We start from the raw sequence: 18,950 nt of genomic DNA on the forward strand, positions 1-18,950 counted from the left end.
ATATGCTGCTGCTCTTTATTCTAGGACTTTTTGTACATCTTGTGTTCTTTGCTTCCATCTTTGACATTTATTTCACGTCCCCTTTGGTTCATGGGATGTCGCCACAGTTCACACCACTACGTCCTCCAGCAAAAAGACTAGTGCTCTTCGTTGCTGATGGTCTGCGAGCAGATGCGTGCTTTGAATTAGATGAAAATGGAAATTCTAGAGCCCCATATATTAGGTAAGACTGGCAACTGATACCAAGCCATCTCTGGAAAATGTGATCCTGATACTGCTTATCTCTTGCTGGGCACAGCGGTCCTGGGGAGAAAGAGTAGGGCACCGGTTTGCATTTACCTTGGTAGCTTTCCTTCTTCCTCAAGGGTTATTATTTTGAAAGTTGCTATCAGGCAAATTGAAATGGATTACCTGATCTCCGTGGCCTAAGTTGTCCTAATTTCTTGGACCCAGCTCTGCTCCCAGTACATGATCTTTTTCTGATAAAATGGATCTGCTAATGTATATGTTAAGAGTGACTGATGGGCTTAGGGACCTTGGGTCAGTCCCAACAGATCTGCACCTGCCACAGACTGGATGCTGTATGTGTGTGTTCAGAGACTCTCACCTATACCTGGAAGTACCCCAGGTCAGAACCCAGGGCCATGTGCTTCTGGGTAGGTGCTCTACCACCTGATACATCTCCCCAGATTCTAAACCCCTTAACAATGAAGATAATGAAAAAAATGAATATTAGTGAATTGCTTGTTGCTTGTTGCAGTGGTGTTTAACTAGAAAAATGTAGACTTCCCTTATGTAAAATGAATGGTCATCTGTGTGCACCTGTCCCCGTCTCCCCCACCTGCACAGTGTGGTCTGGGTATCATATTGTCAGCTATTGCATGAAAGGAATTTGGGGGCCTGAGAGGTAGCAGTGGGTAGGACATTTGCCTTGGAGCTGACCTGGGTTAATCCCCAGCATCCTGTGTGGTCCCCTGGTTCTGTCAGGCGTAATTTGTGATCACAGAACCAGGAGTAATCCCTGAGTGCTGCTGGGTATGGCCCCAAAAACAAAACACCAACTACCTTATATACTTGAGTATCCGACCCCCCCTCCCCATTTTACCTGGGTCTTTCCTCCGGTATCTGCATATCTGTGAGCCAGAGACTGAGGCTAGCTTGAGAGCAGATAGGAATGTCCACTGCAGGGAACCATCTTCGAGGTCTTTTAGAACAGGCCACACAGGCCACAGGCTGCTTGCTATATGTAGCTACTGAAATGGTCCCCCGGGAAAGCACATTGTCAGCTGAATTGGCAGCATTTTTCTTACCTTTCTAAAGCGTTTACAGAGTGGGCAACCAGTCATGTAGAGGCTAACTATTTTTTTTTTTGAGTGTTTTAGGAGTATCATAATGAATGAAGGTAGCTGGGGCATATCTCATACACGGATGCCAACCGAGTCTCGACCTGGCCATGTTGCCCTCATCGCTGGATTTTATGAAGATGTCAGTGCAGTTGCCAAAGGTAAGGTCTACATAGATGGTTTGGTCACATCGGACATTTGTTGTATTCCTTCTATAATACTGAACCATGATATGAAACATTGTTTTGATATACTTTGGGCAAATATTTCAACATGCCTTATAGAAATAGATATTGGTATAGATTAAAGATTTAAGTTTTGCATTTACAAACTCAACAATGGAAAACTAATAACCTCATCAAAAAAGGGGACATGAATGACACTTCCCTAAAAGAACATAGAGAAAGCTAAGAGGCATGTGAAAAAGTGTCTTACATCAGGAAATATAAATGAAAATGACAGTGAGATCCCAGATCACTCCAGTGAGAATGGCTGTATTATAAAGACTAGAAATATCAACTATTTCTAGGGATGTGGTGAAAGGGAAACTTCCCTTCTTTATTGGGGAATGTTTCAGCCACTATGGGAAAGAATAGAGAAATGTCTCAAAAGTAAGACTATAGAGCTAGTGAAATAGTGCAGGAGGTAAGGCATTTGCCTTGACTGTGGCCAACCCTAATTTGAATCCCACCCCCTTTGAGTACAAAGCCAGGAATAGCCCTTGAGCACTAGAGGATGTGGTCCCCAAATCCAGCATCCCCATAGAGCTTACATATGACCCAGGGATTTCACATCTTAATATCAGACCCCTCCAAAACTCAAAAAAGTTAATTTGAAAAGATATGTGTATAACAGTATATATTAACATGCTTATTAGTACAATAGCCAGATGATGGACACAGACCAAATGTCCAATGGCAGGTAGATGGGGAAAAATTGATGTTCTATATATCCGTAATGGAACACTCTAGGCCAACTAGAAGTAACAGAAGAATGGAAGTCGAGGGTCTTTGGTACTTGGGAAATATGATGCAGCAACTTCATCAAACTCACCTGTATTAACTCTTGTCACCATGTTACCTAAACTATAATAAATTTTTTAAAATGCGATATGGATATTTAAGCTCTAGTCTTTATCATCCTGTACTATTGAGAAAAGGAATATATAGATCCAATGCTTGAAACTGTTGAAACTTGAAAAGTTATTTTATTTAAAAAATAATTTTTTGTGTGTATGTTTTAAAAGACAGAGTGGCATAAAAATCTGTTATTTTTATCTGGCCTGCAATTAATTATTATTATTTTAATAATACTTCCTTAGGGTTTATAGTAATTCTTCAACGTGCCTATATTATGTTGTTACTTCTTGCTTTTTTGTTCCCTCTCTATTTGAAGGATGGAAGGAAAATCCTGTAGAATTTGATTCTCTTTTTAATGAGAGCAAGTTTACATGGAGCTGGGGAAGTTCAGATATCCTATCTATGTTTGCCAAAGGTAAGAAGCATTGTATTTCTTCAGAAGATAGTATACAGGTAATAAGTTAACATGGTAACTTTGTACTTTTCTGTTGATTTTAAGATACATATTTTTATATATTTAACATCTCTGAAATAGAGATGTGTATTATTATGGCTAAAACATGTTAGTTTGGGTTTTCTCTCTTTTTTTAGTTTTTTGTTTTTTGTTTTTGGGTCACACCCAGCAGTGCTCAGGGGTTACTCCTAGCTCTATGCTCAGAAATCACTCCTGGCAGGCTCGGGGGATCATATGAGATGCCGGGATTCAAACCACTATCCTTCTGCATCTAAGGTAAACACCTTACCACTGTGCTATCTCTCTGGCTGAGTTTTCTTTCTTAGTTGTACTTGAAATACTATGTATTATAGGTTTCATGAATTGGTAAGTTGAAATGGTTTATTATTTTAACTTTTTTTTTTTTTTTTTTTTTGGTTTTTGGGCCACACCCGGCGGTGCTCAGGGGTTACTCCTGCCTGTCTGCTCAGAAATAGCTCCTGGCAGGCACGGGGGACCATATGGGACACTGGGATTCGAACCAACCACCTTTGGTCCTGGATCGGCTGCTTGCAAGGCAAACGCCGATGTGCTATCTCTCCGGGCCCTATTATTTTAACTTTCTAAAAAAAATTTTTATTTAAAGAAATGCATCACATAGTTGATATAACTGATCATAATACATTTGATTCAAATTAAGGGAAAGCAAAGTTATTAAAATGCAATAGAAAAACTAAAAAATAAAATGGGAGAGAAGGAAAAAGAAAAAAGAAAAAATTTAGTAGCAGGTATATTTGTGAAAATCATTGTATCCAATAAAGTCATTAATACAATAACAGAAGGTTTAGTAAGCTTTTTTTTTTTAAGATAAGAGATAAAAATACAATAAAAAAGGTGTGTGTGTATGTGGCAGTAGTTGTTGTTTCTGTTTACATAGGCACAGAAAAATATGGGGAAAATAGTCTAGAGATAGCATGGAGGTAAGGTGTTTGCCTTTCATGCAGAAGGATGGTGGTTCAAATCCCAGCATTCTCCATGGTCCCCTGTGCCTGCCAGGGGCAATTTCTGAGCATAGAGCCAGGAGTAACCCCTGAGCACTGCCGGGTGTGACCAAAAAACAAAACAAAGCAAAACAAAAAAAGGGGAAAATAGAAAGGAAAAACCTTTGGCCTAGAAACAGGGAGACCTTACCCATGAAGTATCCTAACATAAGACCAACTCTAGGCTCCAGGCATACTAGGTTGTCTAATCCCAAAGTCTTTCTCTGTGGTTCCAGTAAAGGCTCTTCACAATTACGATTGTTGCTGTCAGAGAAACCAGGTCAGAGATGCTGGTTTCTTTACAGATCCTATGTCGAAGTCAGGGTGATGCAGAGCATCTTCTGGTTTCATCTCACCATTAGGTGGCAATGCAGAGAACCCTATCCTTAAAGCAGGTTGTTGCTTTTACCAAGTCATCAGGGTGTCAAATGAATCCACTCTGGAGTAAGTTGATGCCAGGGCAGCAGTAGGGCCTTCTCTGGCAGAAGTTTGATACCTGGTGCTGGTGTAGAAACTGTATTGTTTCCATAGATGGGATCCAATGTTCAAGGATGAATGGTCAGTGTCTGATCATCTGAAGCCTAAGACAATTACTATGACAAGTGTTCAGGATGTAAGGCCCCACCGCAATATAAAATTTATGTGTTCCTATTAGATAAAACCTTTTTTGCACATGTAGGATACCCCTATTTTAATATGCCCACACAAAAAGGAACAATGCTACATGGTGCATATAGAGGTAAAAATAATAAAGCTAAATAATCCTGATAACCTGGTTCTAACATGAACTCAGAACACTAGAGATACTTATTTACTAGAATTCTCTACTAAAGAGACTTAAAAAGGGGGGGAGGGAGAAATTGCCGCTACATAAGAAGATAAGACAGTAAGATTTATACCTATTAAGGAAATACATGTAAAGAAATATTCAAAGGAGTTATACATTTCCACTTTAAGTCTTTTGAAATAGTCTAGGGTGGGGGGAGTAAAATACTGAGCACAGCTTCAGCTTGTGATTTGGTCTTTTGGAGTCTAAAAAATGGCTCCCAGCAGTCACATATCAGGAAATGTCCTTGAGTTGGGGGATTCTCAGAAATCAAATCTGGTAGTGAGAAACAATCCATACTGAAGGGAGATGGGGGAAAAGGGCCACTGAGAGAAATCAGCAGCAGCAGCAGTGGCAACTTCTTCTCAGACCGAGAATCTATCTTTTCACTTTGGGAGCTGGTTGGCAACTGGCTGGAGCAGGGGGAATGTTCTGCTTCCTGAGGAGTTAAGAATTGAAGGTAAAAAAAAGGTTAAATGGGTCAAAATAACAGATGTGGGTGAGAGAGTGAAGGGCTAGAAAAGAATTCATAAGGTGGTAAGTGAAGGGGGAGAAGGAGGAGGAATAGTATAGCAGGTAGGGCACTTGCCTTGCCTGTGGCTGTCATGAGTTCAATCTTCGGCATCCATTATTGTCCCCCAGGGATTGCCAAGAATGATCCTGATCAACGAGCCAGGACTAACCCCTGAGTATTACCAGGTGTGGTCCAAAAACTAAACACACACACACACACACACACACACACACACACACACACACACACACACACACACACACACACACACACACACAAATCATAGCACGTAAGATTGTGATGCATTCCTCTGACCTTTCTCTTCCTCATTTCAAAATACTTTGTGAAAACTTCTGGTTACACATAAAACTCTCTATTGATTTCATGTTTTTGGTGGTTAAAAAGATTATTAAAATGTTAACCCCCCTCTTTCATTTTCCTCTCAGGTGCTAGTGGGAACCATGTTTTTATGGATGGTTATGCTTCTCGCAGTGAAGATTTTGCAGCCAGCGACGCAGCACACCTGGATACCTGGGTTTTTAATACCTTTAAGGTGTGGATAATTGAGTGATTCACCTGGGAAGGCTCACATACTTCCCTTAATGTGTGAGATATTGATTAGCAAATTCATCTTACTTTTTTTCTACTTGCACGAACTTGACTAGTTAATATTATGACAGTATTTCAGAAGACTTCTAAGAAATGAAAGATTCTGCAGTAACAAATTAATTGAAAGTTTTAAAACTGAGGTTCCCAAAAAGACTTTTAAAATTATATTTCTGACAGTAAAATGAAGCCTAGGGACAGTAGTTGGACTCTGTTGAGATGTGCAACAAAATAAAAAGCCTTTGGAGATATGATCTTCAAAGCTATTGCTAGATAGATGTTGAAAAATTGTGCCTGTAGGAAGAATGTTGCAAGCAACATAAACAAAGGAGCAAATTTATCATAATGAAAAGAGTTTCTTTATTATACTCAGAGTTTTTTGTTTTTGTTTTTGAGATTTTTAAGGGCACATCTGGCTGTACTCTGACTTACTCCTGGCAGTGCACAGGGACTGGACATGTTGCTGGGAACTGAACCAGGATCAGTCACATGTATGTTACAGTCTAATCTCTTGTATTTGATCTCTAACCCTAGATCTTTTGGTTTCAGAATGGCATGACAGATTTGTCAGGTCTCCCCAAGAATTTTCACTTAAAAAAATTGTGTCATGGTCTGAAATCTGGACACTGATTTCTTCTTGTTTTAGCCAATTTGTTGTCTTACTCCTCCAAATGATAAGTCATGACATTTCATCTGTTGTAAGAAACATTTGCAGTTTGGCCATTAATTCAAAGCTCTGATAAAAATAAATAGGACTTATCAAAGAATGGATGAGCACTGTTGGGGCTTGACATACCTTATGGAGTTCCAGGGATTGAACCCAGATCAGCAGCATAGAAGGCAATTACCCTGCCCTCTGTTCTCTATCTCTGGCCCTTAGTAGAAATTTTTTTTTTTTATCTTGAAGGAAATGGAGATGATTTGCTGAGATAGGCCTAATTGATGTGGCAGGATGGTCAGAGAGGTCTAAATTAAAAGCCATTAAAAGCCAGTATCTGAGATTTCTTTTTTATCCTCAGACCATGAATTTTATCTTTAACATTGCTTTAGGATCCAAGAATTCCAGCCATTATTTTAAAGTACAAGGAATACTAAAGAAATCGTCTCTTCTACTAAAATATATTTATTTCTGGGGTTGGAGTGATAGTACAATGAGTAGGATGCTTGCCTTGCATGTGGCCAACCCTGGTTTAGTTCCCAAACCCCATAAGGTCCCCCGAGCTTGCCAGGAGTAATTCCTGAGTTTAGAGCCAGGAGTAATCCCTGAGCATTATGTGCCCCAATCATGCCCATTCCCAAATAATAAAAGTAAAGACCAACGTTTTAAAAGGCAGTAGTGGGGCTGGAGCATAGTGGGTAGAGCACTCGCCTCACATATGGCTGACCTGAGTTTGTCCCTGGTACCTTGTATGGTCTCCAAGCCTGCCAACAATGATCCCTGAGCACAGAGCCAGGAGTAAGCAGTTGGGTGTGGTTCCTTCCCAAAAAAAACCATTCAAACAAATAAAAAAATACAATAGTAATCTAATGGTTCAACTTTTGCAAGATTAATATTTCATAGCTTTCTGTATTTTGTAATAAATTCAGATCATATTTGAATGAATTCCAAACAAATTATAAATTTAGCTGAAATTCAATTGCTAAGTTTTTAGTTTTATTTGCTTTCATGATATGTTTTGAAGAAAAAGTTCTTTTGAAGAACTTACCATTTTCATTTAGATTTAAATTTTCTTAGGATGTCTAGAAAGTTATGAGGGCAGTTTTCTTTTGAAAGTGATGGCAAGGTTCCAAATGATATTTTAAATTTTGTGTTTGTTTTGTTTTTGGGTCACACCCAGCTTTGCTCAGGGGTTATTCCTGACTCTGCACTCAGAAATCGCCCCTCGCAGGCACGGGGGACCATATGGGATGCCAGGATTCGAATCACCATTCTCCTGCATGCAAGGCAAACACCCTACGTCCATGCTATCTCTCAGGCCCCCGATTCGTTTAAATTTTTATTCTGGAGTAGCTAGATTCTCTAATGGTATAATTTCTATTTTTATAGTAATAATTTAAAAAGTGATTATTTTTATTAATGAAGACCTTTTAAAAAAGTAATTTAGACTTGCAAAATGGGTAAATATCTTTTGTTAACATTAGCACTCTATGATTAAAGATTTTTTTTTTTTTTTTTTTTGGGATTTTGGGTCACACTTGGCAGCGCTCAGGGATTACTCCTGGCTCTATGCTCAGAAAATCGCCCCTGGCAGGCATAGGGGACCTTATACGATATTGGGAATCGAACCAACGTCCTACATGAAAGGCAAATGCCTTACCTCCATGCTATCTCTGTGACCCCTGATTAGAGATATTTATATGGAAAATAATCACACAGACTTATCCTATTGACTTATATAAATATAATTTTAATGGGGGCCAGAGAGATAGCACAGCGGTAGGGCATTTGCCTTTGTCAAAATATTCTTTAGTCTCCTGGACTGTTAGAATCATAGCTGATGTATGATTGACATTAGGAGAACTTCATGAAGTCAGAGTATCTTTTCTTATTTTATTAAGGCACCATAATTCACGAAATAAGTCATAGTAGAGTTTCAGGCATTCCATAAGATTTCCTTTAAAACTTTTTGGTAGAAAGGGCAATAATTCTGGGGCCGGAGAGATAGCATGAAGGTAAGGCGTTTGCCTTGCATGCACAAGGATGGTGGTTCAAATCCCGGCATCCCATATGGTCCCTCGAGCCTGCCACGAGCAATTTCTGAGTGTAGAGCCAGGAGTAACCCCTGAGTGCTGCCAGTTGTGGCCCAAAAACAAAACCAAAAAAAAAAAAGAAAGGACACTAATTCTAACACATAAAATAGTTTCCTTGTTATTAGAAATTAGACAGCTGTCTGGGGAGTTCTAACAATAAGGACTTTCTGTTTGTAAGGCCTAAGCATAAATTAAATCAAAATCAGATAGTTTCATTGTAGTAAGCACAAACTTGATAAAACATTAGTCTCTACTATTTCAGAAATAAATGAACTAAATCTTTTAAACTCATTTAATACCTATAGGAATTTTTTCACTCTGCCAAAAAGAACCAGACTTTGTTTCAGCAACTAAATGAAGAGAAAATAGTTTTTTTCCTACATTTGGTGGGAATAGATACAAATGGACATGCCCACCGGCCATCCTCAAGGTAATATTGGGGTGGATATGAGTCTTCCACTAGTGCTGAGAAGAGGGTGCTTCTCTGGGCTCTCTTTAGTGAATCAATTCCAGAGGTGATCGGAACATTGAGGTGCTTGGGAGATACTGCAATGCCAGGGATAGGAACATCACCAGAGCATGCAAAGCAAGTGCTTTAACTAACCACTGTTCTCTGTTCTCTCTCCTCTCTCTCCCGCTCTCTCTCTCTCTCTACTCTCTCTCTCTCTCTCTCTCTCACTCTCTCTCTCTCTCTCTTCTCTCTCCTCTCTCTCTCTCTCTCTCTCTCTCTCTCTCTCTCTCTCTCTCTCCTCTCTCTCCTCTCTCTCTCTCTCTTTCACTCTCTCTCTCTCCTCTCTCCACTCTCTCTCTTTCTCTCTCTCTCTCTCACTCTCTCTCACTCTTCCTTCCTCCCTCCCTCCCTTTCTCCCCTCTCTCCCCTCTCTCCCTTCTCTCCCCTCTCGCCCCAAGAAGGTGATTTCAGTGCTCTTTGATTTCTTTTCTTTTTCTTTTTAGGGATACAGCTTTTCAGTTTAACTCTTCAGTTGTGTTTCCTCTGTAATGGTGACAACATAATTTGTATTTTAAAGAACTTAAAAGTAGAACTCAGTTATCTGAGCTGTAGTATGATGTTTAGTAGTATGTTGTAGTATGTAGTTTAGTTGCTAAACTTATGTGTGATGTCTTCAGATTTCACATTAATAAAAAATAATGTCCTATTCATATGTTCATGCAGAGAAAAACTTAGAAATATTTTAGTAAATTTTTAAAGCATTTTATGTTAATAATTGCATCACAAACCACATTTTTAAAATTCTTTGTGTATTCCATTTATTCATTATTATATCTAGCATGTAGTTGTATAATATCTTGTATACTATGCTGAAGTAGCATTTCTTATATAGAACAACAAATATTTGAGCAAAGAAAGAGAAAAAAATTATGTTATACCTTTATTTCTTCTTTTTTTTCTCTCTTTTTTTTTTGGTTTTTCGGGCCACATCTGTTTGACGCTCAGGGGTTACTCCTGGCTAAGTGCTCAGAAATTGCCCCCTGGCTTGGGGGGACCATATGGGATGCCGGGAGATTGAACCTCGGTCCTTCCTTGGCTAGCACTTGCAAGGCAGACACCTTACCTCTAGTGCCACCTCGCCAGCCCCGTACCTTTTTTCTTACTGGAACTTTGTTCATTTTAATCTGACTTTTTTTGTAGTTTTAGCAGGGGTCCTCATACTTTTTAAACAGGGGGCCAGTTCACTGTCCCTCAGACCATTGGAGGGTCTGACTATAGTAAAAACAAAACTTATTAACGAATTCTTATGCACACTGCATATATCTTATTTTACAATGAAGAAACAAAACAGATACAAATACAATATGTGGCCCGCGGGCCATAGTTTGAGGACCACTGTAAGTCTCTTAGCTAGTTATCAGTAATGAAAATTTCATGTTCTTTTCTATATTATAATATACTGATTAAATAATATAATTCACTCCACTCCATTCCACCCTTTTCAATGGTATGGGAAGCTTGTTCCATATGATTTGTTCAAGATACTATATTGTCTTATAATCATAGTATGTTTTATTTCACAAACACCCTAATGTCTGAAAATATTTTACAGTAAACAGTGTTACCTTTTAATATGGCAAGAATACTAGTTTTCATTAAGAATGAAATGATGGGGCCGGGAAGGTGGCGCTAGAGGTAAGGTGTCTGCCTTGTAAGCGCTAGCCAAGGAACGAACCGCGGTTCGATCCCCTGGCGTCCCATATGGTCCCCCCAAGCCAGGGGCAATTTCTGAGCACTTAGCCAGGAGTAACCCCTGAGCGTCAAACAGGTGTGGCCCAAAAACCAAAAAAAAAAAAAAGAATGAAATGAACTTGGAATTCACCATTATCACATTTGAGAGTTAAAAGCATCCAATAAAATGTATTTGCTAATGAGTAACCTCTGTTTAAATTCATTGCTAGAAACAATTTCAGGTGTTTTGCTTTGTTATAAAAAATATTATTTTTTAAGAAATGAAGAGTTCTGATTTTAAAATAGTAAAGATTAAAAATATTCTTGGAACTGTTGTTTTTTAATATAATATGTTCATGCTAAATAATTCTATTTTTCCATATTTAATTTACTCAGATCTTATTTCTTTTAAACAGGGAATATAAAGATAATATTAAAAAGGTTGATGAAGGAATAAAAGAAATTGTATCCATCCTAAATAATTTTTATGGAAATGATGGGAAAACAGCATTTGTCTTTACCTCAGACCATGGAATGACAGCATGGGGTTAGTCTGTCTTTAATATATGCATACTTAAAGTAGAGATAAATATAGCTCCAGATAGCTTAGAGATGGCTCAGTACAGGTGAAGTTTCTATCTAGCAAGTAATTGCATGCTTAAAATGTTAGTATAAAAGAAACTGATCTTATACAGAGAATGGGTTTTTTTTGTTTGTTTTTGGGGGGTGTATTTTTGTTTTGTTTTGTTTTTGGGCCACACCCAGTGACGCTCAGGGGTTACTCCTGGCTATGTGCTCAGAAGTTGCTTCTGGCTTGGGGGACAATATGGGACACTGGGGGATCTAACTGCAGCCAGGCTAGCGCTGGCAAGGTCTTACCTCTAGCGCCACTGTGCCGGCCCCCAGAGAATGTTTTAATAACTATAAAAGAAATATATTAAAAATGAAAAAGAAAGCAAAAATATGGAAAAGAAAGCAAAAATACTTGTATTTGATAGCAAAGTGGACTCAAGTTTGGTGGTTTTACTTATTTATCTATTTAAAAAAATTTTTAATCATCTTTTTAATTTGCTTTTTGGATCACACCGAGTAGTGCTCAGGAGTGCTGACTCTGCACTCAGGAATCACCCCTGGTGGACTTAGGGAACCATATAGGATCCAGGGGTCAAACTTGGGTAGGCTGCATGCAAGGCAAGTACCTTACCTACTGTACTATTACTCTGGCCCCTCTGGTGGTTTTTTTTTTTTTTTTTTGGAGGAGCTCAAATTTCTGAAAAATCTCCTCTGGACGAACCTTACCTTCCTCTATGATCCTCAGGATGTATAGTGTCAGCACAGAGAACAAATAAGGCCAGGTGAGCTTTGGCTTCTCAAATCATTGTGTTTCTACTAAACTGGCACTTCTTTGCCCTATATCAGCCAAAGTGACCTGGGAAAAAAGTTCAGAGAAACTGTCCTTATCTGCAGAACAATCCTGACCTTGGCTGCTCCCCATTTTAATCTACTTGCCCACGGAACTTTTTTCTGATCATTTACTGTCATTAACCAAAGTCACTAAACATACTATTTTTGTTTTATCTGTTGGTGCTGTGAAAGATTTGTGAACCTTTGGTTAGCTGTCTAGTTAGAGTTCTATTAGCGATCACTTCTGTTCTGAGGGACTTTTCTTCTTTATTCTCTGGTCTCTAGGCAGCCATGGAGCAGGTCATCCTTCAGAAACTTTAACTCCTTTTGTCACTTGGGGAGCTGGAATCAGGTATCCCCAAAAAGTGTCAGCTCAGCAATTTGATGATGCATTTTTGGAAGGTATGAATATTTAATTTTTTTCTTTCTTTCCTTCTTTCCTTCCTTCTTTTCTTCCCTCCCCTTCTTTCCCTCTCATCCCCTCCCCTCCCCATCCCTTCCCTTCCCTCCTCTTCCCTTCCCTTCTCTCATCTTCCCTTCCCTTCCCTCATCTTTCCTTTCCTTCCCTTCCTTTCCTTTCCCTTCCCTTCCCAATCCTCCCCTCCCCTCTCCTTCTATTTCTTCCCCTCCCCTCCTCTTCCTTCCCCTCCCCTCCCTCTTCCTTCCTTGCTCCCATCCATACCTAGTGTAGAATAAAATAATAAAGAGGCCCTTTGGATGGAGCTGGACAGTGATGTCATGAATGGAGGGGCCTTTCTCTGCCATCCCAGCACCACATGTCTCCAACCCCTCCAGCCAGCAGGTATCTGGGTTCAGGAGAGCAGTGAGGAGAAAATCCACTGAAGGCAGGCTTCAGGAAATATCAGCTTTATTCAGGCCCTCGCCAACATGTGTGGCCTACCATAACCATTTATGCTGGATCCTTATTCAGCCCTGAATTCTAACTTGTCTTTCAGCCATCTCTCCTTCTGCTACTTCTCAAACTCCATCCATGCCAAATCCCCTTTTGCCCCTGAGGCCAAACCTTTTGTAACCTCCCCAAGACCCTTCCCAGAAATGAGAGGTCTTTCTTTTAGGTAAGGTAACAGGAAGAATGGGGGGATGAGGCTACACCTAGCAGTACTCATGGGTTACTCCTGGATCTGAGCTCAGGGTTACTCCTAGCTGTACTTGGGCAAATTTATGTGGTGTTGAGTATCAGGTCAGGGTCAGCTGTGTACAAGGCTACTTACCCTAATTATATTTTTAAAAATTTTATTAAAGAAACTGTGATCAACAAAGTTATTGTAACAGAGTTTTAGACATGTTATGTATGTTCTAGCATCAGCCCCACTGCCTGTGTCCCCTAGTTTCCTTTCACCCAAGCCACTGCCACCCGACAGGTACTTTTTTGTTGTTGTTGTTTTTTGGGGCCACTCCTGGTGGTGCTCAGGGGTTACTCCTGGCTCTGCTCTCAGATATCACTTCTGGCAGACTCTGGGGACCATATGGAATGCCAGGGATTGAACCTGGGTCTGTCCCATGTCTGCCATGTGCAAAACAAAAACCCAAAGTAATCTTTTTTTTTCAGGAACATTTTATCTTTTGATTGTTGAAGTTTGGATCTCATGTTTTCTGTGTTGTTGACTCTGTGGTTTGGGTATGTCACTAGACTAGCCTCCCACATTTCCAATGTCTACTTCTATTTTCTTAAAACAGTAAATAGAACATTTAGAAACAAGCTCAAAGTTTAAGATACTTTTCAAGTTTTTATTTTAGTATTTGTATCATTTGACAGGAGAGATAGTACAGGGGGTAAGGTCTTGCCTAGCATGTAGCTGATCCCAGTTAGATTCCTGGACCCTCATGTGTTGCCACAAGCCCAGCCAGGGTCACTCCTAAGGACAGACTCAGAAATAACCTTAGAATGCCTCTTGGTGTGGCTCAGCCCCTGAATATCAATTTATATCATTTCTATTTCTATGTATTACTTTTTTTTGTTTGTTTGTTTGTTTTTTTGGGCCACACCCGGTGACGCTCAGAAGTTACTCCAGGCTATGTGCTCAGAAATTTCTCCTGGCTTGGGGGACCATATGGGATACCTGGGGATCGAACCGTGGTCCTTCCTAGGCTAGTGTGGATAAGGCAGATGCCTTACCACTTGTGCTACCTCTCTGGCCCCTACGTATTACTTTTTTATATAGTTCCTATTATTTTGTTTACATCATTCAGTTTGAAATTTGTCCTTAGTATTTACACTATGAAACTACAGTTGTAAATTAGACTCATTGCTCTTCAATTTTTTTCCCAAAAATTTTCACTTTATTTTCCCCCAAGATGCCTTTATTTATTATTATTTTTGCTTGTTTTTTTTTTTGTTTGGTGGCCACAGTAGCCACCACTACTCCTATGCTTGATGTAACTCCTGACTATTTGGGGACCAAATCAGGCTCAGCCACATACAGGGAAAGCTCCTTCACTCCTACATGGTCTCTCTGATCCCTTACAAACCTGCTTATTCCAGCGATATGGATTAAATCCATGAGTCATATTTTAGCTGCAAAAACCATCAGTCAGATAAATCACACATATGTCACAAGTGATGTTTCACAGCTGGGCAGATTTTTTTCCCATCTGCAGCACTTTTGAAGGCACTTTATGGTACTCAAATGAACCAGTTGCTCATGCCATTAAGGCCGTGAAGAAACGGAATTTTAGGGATGTGCTCTCAGTAGCAGAGCAACTTGCCATGTGTGAGCGTGAGGCCCTGGGTTCAATCCCAAATTCCAAAATTTTTACTAATTAGATAGAATAAATTCCTTCAAAATGTCTTGTTTTAGACCAATTGGAGCAAAAAAATTCTGGAAAATACAGATTACTTTGAAAAAAGAGATGTCAGGCCTTGTCACATAGTTTTATTACCCTTAATCTGGGGGAGATCTAGAAATAGTCTTTTCAGAAATCTCTTTCCGGGATTTTGTCTCACAGTCATATATAAAAAGTCTTTTTTACCAAAAAAGACTCCTCAACCTAGGAGAATTTCATAAGACCTTTGTTTGTGCTACACAATGTTACAGGCACTTTATTTTCCTTCCCTTTCCTTTGTTGTTGTTTGTGTTGTGTTGTGTTTGCCCACTGGTCTACAGTGTCAGGGCCCTTGGCTTGTCGGGTCCCCTGCCTACACATTGTTGAAAAATCACACACTAATGGCCCCAGTGCTCTCAGTACATTGTTACCATGGCTACTCTCAGCCATGTGGGTCAGCATTAGTGACTTCACTTTAGCCTGACAACTCACACTCAGAGGCTCTACCACTGAGCCAGTTCTGAGGGTATCACTCTTTGTTTTTTTCTAAAAAGTTTTACTTCTACTTTGAAATAGGATTCTTATATCATAAAACTCATGTTTTGAATTTATGCATGCAATTTTTCTGTTAGCATGTCCAAAAGATTGTGCTACTTTAATGATTATTGAAATTTCTGAATTTATGTGCAGAGCAATCTAGGAATGTGGTTATCTTGGGAAGCAATTTTTTTTTTTTGTCATTTATGGTACTATTTTATAATACATTTAGGATTAATGATAGAGGGGGACATTGCAACACTAACTTTTAGGGTTCTTTTTCTGTTTTGGTTTTTGGTTTTAGGGTCACACCCAGCAGCGCTCAGGGGTTACTCCTTGCTCTGTGCTCAGAAATCGCTCTTGACAAGCTTGGGGGACCATATGGGATGCAGGGAATCAAACCCAGATTCGTCCTGCGTCAGCTATGTGCAAGGCAAATGCCCTACTGCTGTGTTATCTCTCCAGCCTCTAACTTTCAGTTTTTCAAGCAGCTGACATTATAGAAAAGAAGAAGGGTACATAATCATTATTTAAAGGTATATAACCATTAGTTAACTATTAATTGCCATAATAACTCACTGGAACAGGAATATCATAGTTATTCTGGTGACAGATAGCATTTTGCCTTTTACTTCCATTTTGTCTTCCCAGCCTTTCACTCTTTTGAAACACGTATTTTCATATGAGTTTTATTTTTAGGGGAGGGTCAGAGTACCCTTTGTTGATGCATTGGTGGCCATGCATTGCCAGGAATCAAACATATGGCCTATACAAACTGAGAACTGGTCTTCAATAGGAAGCTGAACCAGAATAGGGGTGTCAGGGACACTGGGACAGTGCTGAAGGAAGCAGACGCTGGTGAAGATAGAGTGCTGGAATATTTCATGCATGAAGCCTTACCTGAATAGTTTTAGAGATCATGTTCTAATTTTTTTGAATTAAACAATAAATAATTTAAATGTAAAAAGAAAAAATTTTACCTAAGAAAATTAAAAAAAAAGAAAGAAAAAAAATTAAAAAATAAATGTAAAAGAAACAAATAAGCAAGCCCAGGGTACAATATATGATGTGGGCTGAAGCCACTGAAGCCACATCTTCAGCTGCTTCCATACAAATATTTTGAATGTTTAATACATCATCATAGAGGGGACGGAATGATAGCACAGTGGAAAGGCATTTGCCTTGCACGTGGCCAATACCGGATGGACCCCAGTTCAAATCCCGGCATCCCATATGATCCCCGAGCCTGCAAAGAGCAACTTCTGAGCACAGATCCAGGAGTAACTCTTGAGCGCTGCCAAGTGTGACCCAAAAACAAACAAACAAACAAACAATCATCGTAGAAAACACCATTCACTTCTCAGTTATTTTAAAATTCCAGTCTAAAAAAGTATGTATTTGGAGGGCTAGGATCTAGTACAGCAAGTATGCCATGCAGCTAACTTGGGTTTGATCCCTGGCAACCAACCAGGTCCCCCAAACCTTGCCAGGAACAATTCCAAGTGTAGCCAGGAGTAATCCCTGAACATTGCTGAGTATAGCCCAAAAAGAAGCCAGAAAAAAAAAAAAAACCCACAAATTTTACTTTTTTTGGGGGGTGGGGGGTTTGGGCCACACCCAGTGACGCTCAGGGGTTACTCCTGGCTATATGCTCAGAAATTGCTCCTGACTAGGAGGGTACCAAATGGGATGCCAGGGATAGAACCAGGTCCATCTTTGATCTGCCGCATGCAAGGCCCGACAAGTTTTACTTTTTAAGTATTCCTTTTATTTGTTCTTGCCTTTGACTTTTCCAAAACTTTTGTTTGCTATTAAGGATTGAAGCTCATATAACATGCTGATTTACTCTTTATTCCATCTTAAATCAACTCTTGTTTTATGTCTTTCAGAATGGAAGTTAGAGAAATGGAAGAGACAGGATATCAATCAGGTATTTATTTCAATTTAATCTTGTTCCAATTTAATTCTTAACTCCCATAAGAAATTTAGGCGAAAAATCTGGTAGCAAGTATTAAAAATAATGATGATTAAAGTACTTAAAAAACATTACAGTTACCAAAGGAAACCCTTCCAATGTAATTATTTTAATATGATTAAATTTTCTGTTAACAATGTTTAAAAACAAGCTTGGAGTAAAACAAAGGTAGAAAATTTCCTTTAAATAAAACTGGCAAATTAAAGAATTGTTATATAAATGGAAATATGCATGCCTGTGAAAATTCTGTGAGTTCTTGTCTTGCTTAGTTACTTTAAACACAGATCTAATAAAAACCCCTTTTGGATTTTTTTTCTAATGTCTGTCAGCTATTGTTTTCTTTTTACTAACACATACTTAATTCTACCAGAAGTCTTACAGTTGCAGTGAGTAAAAGATGGCAAAAGTATAAATGGATCAGCCACAAACTTTTTTTTAATGAGTTGAGTTTCTGTGATCTACAATACTGCTAATGATGGTTTCCCCTGGATATAATTCCAACACCAGACCCCACAGCCATCACTCATGTGCCCATCTCCCTTCCCTTTTCCCCCAATTCCCCTCTTTCAATCCCCCAGACTTAGCTGTGTAGGTGAGTTCCTCCTTGTTGCTACCCTGCTGTGTATTTTCCATCCCACTCATGACAGAGATCATTCTGTATCTCTCCCTTCAGTCGGTATCATCTCCTCTAGTCCAACCCTGTTGTAGCACCTGTATTTATAAAACCTGATTTGGAGGTTGAGGCATGGGAGATGTTAACATTTCCCCTGGCCTCAGAGGTTGTGAGCAAGGATTTAAAATTGGCGTTTAGACATACATTTTACTGAAAACTTATGTCATAAATGTCAATTATATTTAGAAAAATGAAAGTCATGAGCTGTTTGGTGAATCAGTGTGTGGGACAATGCAGTGTTATAGTGGGTCAGTGACCAAGTTTCCAGCTACTTGTCTCCTCGGAAAAGGACCTTTAGCTTTAGTGGGTTTTATATATTTGGATTCTTTTGTTATTATTGAAGCAAAGCAGATATTTGGGGGAAATAAAGGGAGAAAGGGAGAGAGGCAGATTTAGAATTAGATATGCTCAAGAGAATACGTTGATGGTCTTACTGTTTTTTTTTTAATTGCTTCATAAACTCCTGTGCTTACTATAAACTATATTGTTAGTGATTGATATCAATAAATGTTTCAAGGGAGTAAGTTATAGCAAATATCAGGGATATATTTCAGCATTTAATTGCATTTGATATTTTTCCTGTTTGCTCTCTGTAGACATCTGAGCACTTCACTTTCTTTCCTTGTAGGCTGATGTTGCACCACTGATGGCTTCTCTCATCGGCGTCCCCTTTCCCCTTAATTCAGTGGTAAGGAAGGACATTTTATTATCAGATCTCAAGATTAAAAAAGACACTGAACAGTAAAATTTATTTGCATGTTTCTGAGTAATCTGTGAATACATGTAAAACTATTTTCCTTTTT

The 18,950-nt window shown here is 39.2% G+C and overlaps 1 protein-coding gene across 1 annotated transcript in view; it reads left to right on the forward strand.

Annotated features, from left to right (window-relative positions):
• The window catches only part of PIGN (phosphatidylinositol glycan anchor biosynthesis class N), a 103,351-nt gene that overhangs the window by 25 nt on the left and 84,376 nt on the right, over window positions 1-18,950 (forward strand). Inside the window, exons 1-9 of the mRNA XM_049782098.1 lie at window positions 1-223; window positions 1,383-1,504; window positions 2,739-2,837; window positions 5,682-5,788; window positions 8,898-9,022; window positions 11,191-11,321; window positions 12,464-12,580; window positions 17,389-17,429; window positions 18,776-18,835. The exon at window positions 1-223 is cut by the window's left edge and continues 25 nt beyond it. Of these exons, the coding sequence (XP_049638055.1) occupies window positions 3-223; window positions 1,383-1,504; window positions 2,739-2,837; window positions 5,682-5,788; window positions 8,898-9,022; window positions 11,191-11,321; window positions 12,464-12,580; window positions 17,389-17,429; window positions 18,776-18,835 (1,023 nt within the window). The 5' untranslated portion in view covers window positions 1-2. The remainder of the gene's footprint in view (window positions 224-1,382; window positions 1,505-2,738; window positions 2,838-5,681; window positions 5,789-8,897; window positions 9,023-11,190; window positions 11,322-12,463; window positions 12,581-17,388; window positions 17,430-18,775; window positions 18,836-18,950) is intronic.

The sequence above is a fragment of the Suncus etruscus genome, chromosome 10 (genome assembly GCF_024139225.1).
Source record: "Suncus etruscus isolate mSunEtr1 chromosome 10, mSunEtr1.pri.cur, whole genome shotgun sequence".
Classification (NCBI taxonomy): domain Eukaryota; kingdom Metazoa; phylum Chordata; class Mammalia; order Eulipotyphla; family Soricidae; genus Suncus; species Suncus etruscus.